This window comes from Chenopodium album, chromosome 27 (genome assembly GCF_948465745.1).
Source record: "Chenopodium album chromosome 27, dcCheAlbu1.1, whole genome shotgun sequence".
In the NCBI taxonomy this organism is placed as follows: domain Eukaryota; kingdom Viridiplantae; phylum Streptophyta; class Magnoliopsida; order Caryophyllales; family Amaranthaceae; genus Chenopodium; species Chenopodium album.
In genome coordinates, this window is record NC_137860.1 from 22,254,628 (window position 1) to 22,266,496 (window position 11,869).

Genomic DNA, 11,869 nt, shown 5'->3' on the forward strand with positions numbered 1-11,869 from the left:
ATATATTAAAAACAATGTGTACATATTAATTGTCCAAACACTATATATGCAAATACACATTTTAAAGGATATAGTTGGCAGCACACTATTTATAAGAGTAATATTGTACTTTTTATAAAGTAAGGAAGGGAAACATTCAACTACTTTGAATGCTTATTTGTTTTTTTGGTGTTTTACCCAGTTCACCCTTTGGGCTAATCCTCATTCGGGGATCAGTGTGGGTGATTAGGTCTCACTCCCCGCCCAATTGTAGTTGCGGGGGATAGAACATAGGTCCTCCGTACCAAGTGTAATCACAATCACCACTACACCAACATCCAATTGGTTGAATGCTTATCTGGGACTTTAATCAAATGCTTAATTACGATGGTAAATTAGGAGGTCGCTTTTTTGCAAGCTACCAACTAAAAAAAGTACCTCGTTTCCTAAATGTAACAATTGCTAACACATTTAGGGGGTGTTTGGTATGGGTTTTTGGTAGAGTTGGAAACAGAATCAGTTCCCGTTTCCCTTACTTTGTGTTTGTTTAATCGCTAAAGAAACGAAAACCGTTTCCTGGCTCTAACCGTTTCCATTACTTTGTTTCCAGAGAAAAATTAGGAGAAACAAATAACGTTTCCAGAGTAAAATAAAGGGAAACAAATTTTCTCTCTCCTCTCTCCTCTCGTTCAACCATTCTAGCGACAATTCTCAACTTCGCTCGATAATTTTTCTGAAAATTCTCCAAAGAAAACTGCAATTCTCCTGATTTCACTCCAAAATTTTTAGTTTTCTACCTAAAATCTACAGATTTCTTCAATCTCAAGTACGGTAAATTCTTCACTTTTGCTTGTTCAATTTTTAGGGTTTATATGATATCAATTTCGCATTCTGATTTGAATTATTTACTTTCTTGTTTGATCGAAGTATTTTTTTTCTCTTTTTGTTGATATTATGTTGAATTTGATGGTATATATTGCTATTATTGCATGTAATTTGTTGTTATTTTGTGTTTTCCCCCAAATTTTGATTTAAGCTTAAATTAGATGGTATAATTTGCTATTATTATTTGGTTTCTTTTATCAGTGTTGATGAAATAATACTTACTGATGTTTTATTCTGCAAATTTCGATTTTATGCTATTATAATTTGCTATTATTATTTGGCTTCTTTTCCCCCAAATTTCGAGTTAATGCTTAATAGTAATACTTACTGATTTTGTTCTGCAAATCAGCTTTGTTTAGCAAAAGTCAAAGGCAGATTGGGTCTCTAATTTTTGTTACTTGATTGCTATTGTTTTGCTTATGGTTTGTGATACTAGTGTATATTGATGCTAGTGTACATTTTTTGGACTGATTTTTCAAGGTTTCTACAATGCCTCGACTTATGCGTTCCATAAGGAAGAAAAAGCTAAAACAAATACAACTAGTTATTTCAATGGTTATTATTATTTTGATGATGTATTGGATGTGGCATATGATGTGTGTTGTTACGATAAGGGGTCTTCAAATAAAAGAAAGGAAAAGAAATAAAAAATTGTTACGAATGTTAGTATTGAGAGGGCTTTATAGGGAGAGTGATGTGAAATGCAAGAGTGAGCTTCGCGTTAATAGAAGAACTTTCAATATTATTTGTGAGATGCTTAGAGATATTGGGGGTTTGAGTGGAACAAAAAACATGTCACTTCAAGTAATAGTAGCCATGTTTTTATACACGTTGGCTCATCATAAGAAGAATAGGTCTATTAGACAATACTTCTTTAGAAGTGGAGAAACCGTGAGCCGACAATTTCACCTTTGTCTAAGGGCTTTTCTCAAGTTGCATGAAGTACTACTTTACAATCCCACACCAATATCGGATGATTCTGAAGATGAAAGATGGAAATCTTTCAAGGTATTGGTATTTTCAAAGCCCCTACGTTTTGCTAGGATTTTCTTATTTTTGCTTGTTTGTAAGTAATATTTTTTTTTCCTATTTTTGTAGAATTATTTAGGGGCATCAGATGGGACTTACATTAATGTAAATGTGCCTTCACAAGAACGGCCAAAGTATAGAACAAGAAAAGGAACAATTGTTATGAATGTATTGGGTGTTTGTGCACCTAATATGCAATTTATTTATGTTCTTCCTGGTTGGGAAGGTTCGGCCCATGATATGCGTGTACTTCGAAATGCTCTTTCTAGACCAAACGGTTTAAGGGTACCTCGAGGTAAGTGAAGGTCTTTTTTTTGTGAGTATATATGTTTTGTTAGTTTTGGTAGGTAGTAACATTTTGTTTAATAACTTTGAAGGTAATTATTATTTGGCTGATGCGGGGTATACGAATTGTGAGGATTTTCTTGCTCCATATAGAGGTCAAAGATACCATTTAAAAAATGGACGGATTGACAACCCGAAAGTGCCGAGGAATTCTATAACATGAAACATGCTAGGGCACGAAATGCGATTGAGAGATGTTTTGGCCTACTTAAAGGAAGATGGAGTATACTTAGAAGTCCTTCGTTTTTCCCTATTCGAACTCATGGACGCATCGTGATGGCTTTTTGCTTATTACATAATCTAATTAGAAAATTCATGCCTACGGATGATATAAAAGAAGCTGAATTGAGTGAATCCGATGATGATTCCGAGAGTGATTCTGATGATGAGAGGGAATTTATTACAAGTGTTGCTACTTCGAATCATTGGACCAATTTTAGAAATGAATTAGCCCAAGATATGTTTAATGATTGGAGGGCGAGAGGTAGACATGGTCAATAACACAAAATGTATGATATGCCTTATAATGTATTATGTTTAGTTATGTCTAATATAATTTGTTATATATGTCTAATGTATGATATGTTCTGTTAATTCTATTATAATCAGCCTTGTGGTTTGTTTTGTTGAGTTCTAATATGCCTTAAAATCTGCAATTTTTTCAGATGGAGGTTAGTCAAGCTAAGGGAGAGGCAAGCAGTCGAGGAAGAGGTAAAAATAAAAGGTATTGGACGTATGAAGAAGATGCGGTTCTAATAAGCTAAGGGTTTTCTTTAGGAATGCTGCTGTGTTTGATATCTAAATATCTGAATATATAGTATATGCATAAAAAAATACTAATTTAATTGTTTTATCTCTTATATGGCAAACTCATAAGAAAGCTAAGGGGTTGTTTGGAGTTCCATTCATTCACTATGAAACTCTTGCGGAGATATACGCAAAAGACAAAGCTACCGGAGATGCAAGTGAGTTGTTTGTTGATGCTATAGAAGATATGGATCAAGAGATTGATAAGCAACCATTGAATGTTGAGAGTGATGAAGAAGATGATGTGAATTCTACTCATTCGGACACTTATTCTTCTACAAGTCAATCAAGAAAACGTCCCATGAAGATAGAGGATGATCATTCAACTCCTTCAAAAATGGCAAAAGTGAAGGTTTCTACGATTCATTCTTCCGCAAGTGATTCCACTACTCAATCCGGAAAACGTTCTACAAAAGCAAAGGAGGCTAAGGTAAAGGGAAATAACAAAGTAGATTTGAAGAGTTTGTGTAGGAATGATGATGATGATTTAGTGGCCTCCCTCCATGATGTTTCTAACAATTTTTGGAAGATATTTGAAAATATCAATGTCAATCTTGGGACTATGGCTAGTGCATGGTCTAAAGCGGAAGAAAGAGAGCAAATAATGGATGAAAAAGTGAACAAGGTTTTGGATGAGGTGATGAAGTTAGATGGAATTTCTCCATCCAAAGCTTTGGAGGTTGCTACAATTCTCATGGCGGAAGAACATAAGCTTCGTATCTTCTATCAAGCGCCAACTAATATGAAGAAACAATATGCAATTGATCTTCTTAAGAAGAAGTAGAAAGTTTTGTCCTAAGTTGTTATTGGAGTTAATGTTTCAATGGTTTTGGAATGCTTTTTTATTTTATTTAGGATTTTTTGACTTTTACCACCAAAAAAAATCAAAAAAATGTTTTTTACCACCAAAACTTCTAAAACTTTTATTTTACCACCAAATAAAAAATTAAAAATTGTTTTTTACCACCTGTCGTCAAAAACCTAACGGAATTTTTTAAATTCTTCGATTTTCGTGTCAAACACATGCTCTTTAGGGGTTTTGGGGGGCTCTTTGGCCCTATGGGTCCAATTTGAGGTTAGAATTGACAAAAAATGATCGGAAATGCCTCATTTTGCGTGTTTAAAAAAACCTCAATTTGCGTGAACACGCAAAACGAGGCATTTCCGATCATTTTTTGTCAATTTTGACCTCAAATTGGACCCATAGGACCAAAGTGCCCCCCTAAACCCATGAAAAACATATTTTGCGCACGAAATTCGAAGGAAATTTTTTTTAAGCCGTTAGATTTAACGGTTTTCTTGCCGTTTGGTGGTAAAAAACAATTTTTAGAAATTTTTTTGGTGGTAAAATAAAAGTTTTAGAAGTTTTGGTGGTAAAAAACAATTTTTTGATTTTTTTTGGTGGTAAAAGTCAAAATTTCCTTTTATTTATTTTTTTTTTTTTTAGAATACTAGAATTTCAATGCTTTTGTAATCAACAATTTATGTGACTTTGCCTATATCTAGCATATGATATATTATGGTAATCGGTTCAAAAAATATATATATGTATATTATGGTAATTAGTGTTGCTCTACATTGTATAATAATTAGCAAAAGTTAGCCAAGATAACAAAAAATAGAAGGAAAGGTATTTGTTTCCAAGTTATTTATGTCAAACAAGAAGAAAGGGATTGGTTATCACTGTTTACGTTTCCTTAGTAATACCAAACAACTAGTAAGGGTAACACTTAGAGGTGGCCAGTGGGCCGGGTTGGACCCAGCCCACCCTGACTCGCACGGCTTGTGGGTCAAATGGGCCCAACCCGGATCCGACTCGGCACAACCCGTCTGCAAAGGTGGTTGTGCCGTGGGTCTAAAAATTGTAGCCCAACCCATTTTGACCCAGCCCATTTCGACCCATGTGATTCGGCCCAACTCGTTCAACCTACTTTGACCCACATGATTTGACCCACCCAACCCACGAACCCACCCAATTCGACCCATCAAGCACGACCCACCCAACCCGCACAACCCACAAGCCCACCCAACCCACCAACCCGCATAAACCTACCAGCCCACCCGACCCACCAACCCGCATAACCTGCCAACCCAACCTGCCCAACCCACCTAATCCAAGTCCAACGGCTACTTTGTTCTAACGGCTAATTTGTGTATTTGTGTAAAAATTCAAAGATGGCAACTTTTATGAAAACTAACGGTAACTTATATATGTACTGGCTAGTTTTTTGGGTTTATTTTTTTTTTTTTTTTTTGTTTTTTTTTAAAAAAAAAGGCTAGTATTTTTTCTTATAAATACCAATTCCTTTTCACTCAATTTTCCACACAACTCAAGCTTTCTTTCTCTCTAACTCAAAATTAATTGTTTTCAAAATCTCAAGTGTTATTTAGTGTTATATAGTGTTTATTTTTAATAGTAGTTTAATTATAGTTTAGTGTCCTAAAAAAAAAAGAAGTTATTTTAGTTTCCAATTTTATATAATTTACAATCACCATGAAAAATGCGTTTAAATTACTATAATTAAAATATTTTAAATTTAAAAGTGTATTTTCATAAATAGCGTTAAAAATTAATTTCAATAATTTGATTTATGAAAGGTGGTGGCGGTGAAAGTAAAGGTCGAGGACAAACTTCTTGGGTGTGGAAACATTTTGAACGAGTGGAAGTTACACCCCCGGGATGGCAACCCGGTCAACCAAAGAGGTTCACGTGTACATGCCTAGTTTGCAAGGCGCTAGGTGCAAATGTCAAGTCATATAATTGGAAAACGGGAGATGGAATCGGAACCTTGACTCGGCATTTGCAAAATAAACACGAGTTGTTCGAAAATGGCCCCCGTACTTCGGGGGATGGGATGCCCGTCCAAACACAATTGGGTGGATACATGAGCCATCTACCAGGCGGAGGTACACCTTTTCATTATGATAAAGATAGAATGATTGATGAAATGAGTACTTTAGTTATTGCTAATGAGTACCCTTTTAGTTATGGTGAAAATGCAAATGTTGAGCATTTTAATAAAGTTGCATTACAGCCTGCATTTACTCGTGTCCCCCGAAATACCCTAAGACGTTATACACAAACTTCTTATTATAAGTATAGGAGTGGTTTGATTGAATTATTTCGTACTTTTGATGGTCGTGTTAGTTTTACAAGTGATACATGGACATCTAGTATGGGCGAACCTTTTCTTTGCATTACTGCTCATTGGGTGGATGATGATTGGTTTATTCAAAAACGTATACTATGTTTTCAAGCTATGGAAGAAAGGCATACCGGTTTTAACATCAAAGTTCATATTTTGGATTGTTTAAAAGAATTTCACTTGAATAATAAAGTTTTTTCTTTGTCTCTTGATAATGCAACTGCAAACACAAAGTGTATTGACTATTTGAAAAATGACTTCGAGTTGCATTTATTGTTGGGTGGTAGTCTCTTGCATGTTAGATGTTGTGCTCATATTTTGAATTTGTCTGTTCAAGAGGGTCTCGCTGAGTTGCAACCATTGCTAAACCCAATTAGAACAGTTATAAAATGGATTAGGATAACTCAGTCAGTTAGACGAAAGTACATAGCTATGTGTAAATAAAGAGGTCTTAAGAAAAGACAATGGTCTATTGATACCCCTACCCGTTGGAATTCTACTTTTAATTTGTTGAATGATGCTATAAAGTATCGTGATATTTTGACCCAACTTTACAATGAGACTCGTGTTGATCCTACTGAGTTATTAACCGAAAGTCAATGGACTAATGCTTCTTTTGCTTGTGATGTTTTAAATGCTTTTGATAGTGCAACTCATATTTTCTCTTATATCTATGAGCCTAACATTCATTTAGTAGTAATTGAGTGTGTTAAAGTTGTTCACACCATCGAAGAGCATACGAAGATTGATGAACTTCGTCCCGTTCTTGATAGCATGAAGCGTAAGTGGCATACTTATTTTAGTGAATTTCCAATTATTTATGGAATTGCTGCTATTCTTGACCCCGGTGTCAAAGCTGAAGGTTTGGAAAATCTTTTAGAATTTTATTATACAAGTTTTGGAATCGATTATGATGTTAGTGAATATATTAACAAATGCAAATCTGTTTTGGGAGACCTTTATGATCATTATGCATCTATTTATGGTTTTGATTTAGCTACACCAACTAATACTAGTACTTCCGATTCTAGATTTGGTTTTCTTGATAAAGTTATGAAAAAAAAAAACACAAAGCATCGACATCATTCTCATCATCATCTTCTTCAACACTTGCTATTAATGATTATTTGTCATATCAACATGAGACTAACAACAGCTTTCAAATTATAAAATGGTGGCAAGAACATCAAAAAAGTTTTCCTATATTAGCGAGAATTGCAAAAGATATACATGCAGTTCCCGCTTCATCTGTTGCTTCCGAGTCTGCTTTTAGTGCAGGTAGAAGAGTGTTAGATGAAAAAAGATCTCACTTAACTCCGGAAAGCATTCAAATTTGTGTTTGTAAGAAAGATTGGGATCAAGCTGAAAGAAGAACTCAAGGTTTAAAGCAAGACAAAGACGATGAAGATGATCCTGTGATGATATTGGAGTCGTCAACGGATGATGCAGCTTCCGGGGATGATGATGCAACAAACATGGGTGGCTAGAAAAGTCTTAATCAGGTACGCTAAGAACTACGTGGGCTTTGATTCTTTCGGGATACGTAGGCAACTTATTTTTCGAAAATTAGAATTTAATTGCAAAATTAAATTTTAATTTACTAAAGATAGGTCCAAGCCCCCCCCCCACCTCCCCCAAATTCCAAAATAAGTACAGTATAAGAACTACGTTGGCTTTGATTCCTCATTTTGTGATATAAGGATACGTAGGCATCTTAATTAAGAGCAAGCCATCAAATTGTTAATTTTGTAAAAATTAAAACATCACACACCCCATTTAGCCGTTTCGCCCACCCAACCCTAACACACGAACCCACCCGACCCTAACACACTAACCTAACTCAACCCAAACCCACCCTTTGACCCACCCTAACCCACGAACCCACCTCGACCCACCCTTTGACCCACCCTAACCCACAAACCCACCTCGACCCACCCACGACCCGTCTAACCCACGAACCCAGCTCGACCCACCCACGAACCTAACCCTGGTGTGTCCAACTTCTCCGACCCAGCCCACGACCCGGCCCACCCTACCTAACGTGTGTCGTGTCGTGTGTCATGAAACCCCAACCCGCGACCCACCTAACCCTAATTTAACCCAGCTCGCACGACTCGCACGGTGGACACCTGACACTATATATTACCCTTTCCCCTCCTAATTTGTTTCCATTCCCTTATATTTACTAATTTGATACCAAGCACCCCCTTATTTGGAAACAACACAATCTACAAATAAAAGGCTTGATAAAGTATGTAATACGAACTTATAAATCTATGAAAACATTTCCTAATACATAGCAGTAGAGCTTCTTTGGGTACATTATCGTATCTAATCACACTTATTTTTTTTTTATTCACATTTCAATCAGCAACATTATGACCCTCGTTTAAGTTGCTTTTAAAACTTTTGGAAGCTATAAGAAAATTTTCACTCAATTGTGAAGGAAGTTTGGCGTACTCCTATTACAAGTTTATTGTTGTACATAATTCAACAAAAAAAGATGTAAAGGGTTAAGACTCGTTAGAAACAATGAATAAAAATGAGATTTTAAATCAATAACAATAACCTAATAGCACAAGGGGAGGATATAAATAAAATAAAGGAAAAATTGAGAAAAATAATCCCAACTTTGTCGCATCCACTCAAAATAATCCCAACTTTGGATTATTTTTTAATAATCTGAACTTTGATATGAATTTGCTCCAAATGGTCCCAAGTGACTGGTAACCTATTGAGTAGGTAATTTTTTTTTAAGATTTTAATTTACACGTGTCATTACGTGATTAGTCAAAAATAAGATCTAATTTAAACTTTATTTACAAAACATGATTATTTATCACTAATTAACACTTAATTATTTCCTCAAAAAAAAAATTAGCACTAAATTATTGTTCAAAAAAATTTAACACTTTCTTCAAAAAAAAGTAACATTTACTCCCTCCGTTTTTAAATACTTGCTCCACTTTCCATTTGCGGCCGTTTTTAAATACTTGCTCCATTTCCTTATTTGGAAAGCTTTTACAATATTTTATTAATTTCTCTCACCTAGTGGACCCAACATATATTCTCTCTCCTCCAATTCTCTCCAGTACTTTTGCTTTTTACAATTTTTTATTCTTCCACCAACCCCACTACCTCCATATTTTATTACTTTCTGTAGTTTCTCCTAAAACTCCGCGTATGGAGAAATGGAGCAAGTATTTAAAAACGGAGAGAGTATTAACTAATTTAAAACTAAATAATAATAATAATAAAAAATCAAACCACACCAGCCACCATCACGACACCACCATCGACCTAGCCCCCTCCACTACCATACTTCCCCTGAGCCACCAGCACCAACCCAATCACCTCCACCACTTAACCTCCCCAGCTTAACACCCACCTCTACCACAACAACCGTAACCAAAACCCGATGGATTATTGGCTCCCAAACCACATGCCACTGTCACAAAAGCCCAATAACAAGAGCCATAAAATCATCAGCGATCTCCTCGGACAGCGGCGGCTCGATGGAGTGGAGAATGTTGGGGATTTTACTAAAACAAGGGTCACAAAGATGAAGGAAATTAACAACAATCGATAACCTTCGAGGCGTGAACGATATCACTTTCCCAAAAGTAATATTTCGACCCTATACTACAACCGGGTATCACGAAATTACTTTGGAGATACAACGAAGACAATTGCAATTACAGTAGTATAAAAGCAATCACAAAGTAAGCAAGTGGTTTTGTTTTTGTAATAATGAAAAGTTTAGAAACATGCAAAGGATTTAATGATATATCACGTAGAAGTTAAAAACCCATTTCATATATATCATACTTTCATCATATACTAATTAAGTATATATAAGAGCAAGTGGCGTTTGACAAAATCCATCAAATCAATGCTTATCCAAAATCATGTATGATCAAGAATTAGGCACCGATTAAATTTTACAAAAATCATCAAATCAATGCATATCCAAGATCATGCCCAATCAAGATATAGGCACCGATTGATTTTTAATAAACTGTCAATTATACTCAAGGTAAATTCCATCGTACCCGTTCGTAAGTAGTGTTTCACTTTTGTCCTTGCTCTAATAACTGTTTGCATAATTAGCGACACCTTAATCAAGCTAATTATATCAAACACCATGAAAATTGTCTTCATACTCTAAATTATTCTACATTCCTCCCCCATTTAGAGTATTAAAAAGACTTATTGCAAAATAACATCATCATCACAAATTCAATCTTATGCATAAATGAAAGTGTACAAAGACTTGAACTTCCACTTAGTATAATATACAGTTCAAGAATCGGTATCCAATTGGTATCGTTAAACGTTTGAACCAATAGCAATACATATTAGAAACTTGAAGATATTACACACACTAGATCAAATAACTTGAATACATTCTATACTTGACACTTTGTAGCCATATGTCCATATCTATTCATAAGTACATCAAAGCTATGCCCAAATAACTTATTGAAACGGCCAAACCTCGTACTTATATAGGTATATCTTTCATTAACATGCTCCTGTGACAAAGCACAATGTCAAAAAATCTATTAAGATAAACAACCTCTTTTCATCACAGTAAAACTGGAACTTACCTAAGATGAATATCAAGTTCCCAATCATCAGATAAGGAAATTAATCTTATTGAACTTAAGACCCAACGTCTTACTGGGCGTTAAGTTAAGATTTCCTCATTCGTGATTATTATAAGGCTCCAATCCCAAATTGATTGCCATCCTTTTATTAACATTTCTTGCCAATGCTTTTGTGAAACAATCGGCTAGATTAAACCTCGTTCGAACATAGTCAATAGTGAACACACTATCTTTGATAAGTCCTTGGATGTAACTATGCCTTACACCAATGTGCCTTGACTTACCATTATACACTTGGCTATATGCCTTAGCCAAAGTTGCATTGTTATCACAATGTATCACTATTGGTGATATTGGTTTTGGCAACAAAGGTATCTCATACATGAGATCCTTCAACCATTCAGCTTCTTTACCAGCCGAATGTAAAGCAATGAACTCCGATGTCATTGTGGAATTCGCAATGCAAGTTTGTTTCTTAGAAGCCCATGAAATAGCACCTCCACCATATAGGAAAACTCATCCACTCGTAGAGGAGTGATCTTTATTAGAGATCCAACTTGCATCCGAATATCCTTCTATGACCGAGGGATATCCATTATAAGATAAACCATAATCCATGGTTTTCTTCAAGTACTTCAACAAACGTCGAATTGCTTGCCAATGTAGCATACTAGGATTACTAGTATACCGACTTAGTTGACCAACTGCATAAGCAATATCCGGTCTAGTACTTGTCATGGCATACATCAAACAACCTATTACTCTTGCGTAATCTAGTTGTGAAACTGCATTACCTTCATTAGGTATCAACTTTACGCTAGGATCCATAGGTGTTGAATAAAGAGAAGTCGAAACATCATTAACATTGAATTTCTTAAGCACTTTCTCAATGTAATGAGATTGTGATAAAATTAACTTTCCTTTTTCTCTCTTTATTCTTATGCCCAAGATGAGATCTGCTTCTCCCATGTCTTTCATGGAAAACTGTGAACTAAGGAAGGACTTTGTCATTTCAACTTGTGACAAATCCGTTCCAAAGATCAACATGTCATCTACATATAGACAAAT

The 11,869-nt window shown here is 35.3% G+C and overlaps 1 protein-coding gene across 1 annotated transcript; it reads left to right on the forward strand.

The window, feature by feature from the left end:
- Positions 1-1,656: 1,656 nt before the first annotated feature.
- LOC145619785 (uncharacterized) lies at positions 1,657-3,829 on the forward strand. Its single transcript, XM_081674479.1, is given in 6 exon segments — positions 1,657-1,872; positions 1,963-2,188; positions 2,271-2,351; positions 2,354-2,715; positions 2,904-2,909; positions 3,116-3,829. Coding segments are annotated over 6 exon segments (1,605 nt in total).
- The last annotated feature ends 8,040 nt before the right edge of the window (positions 3,830-11,869 follow it).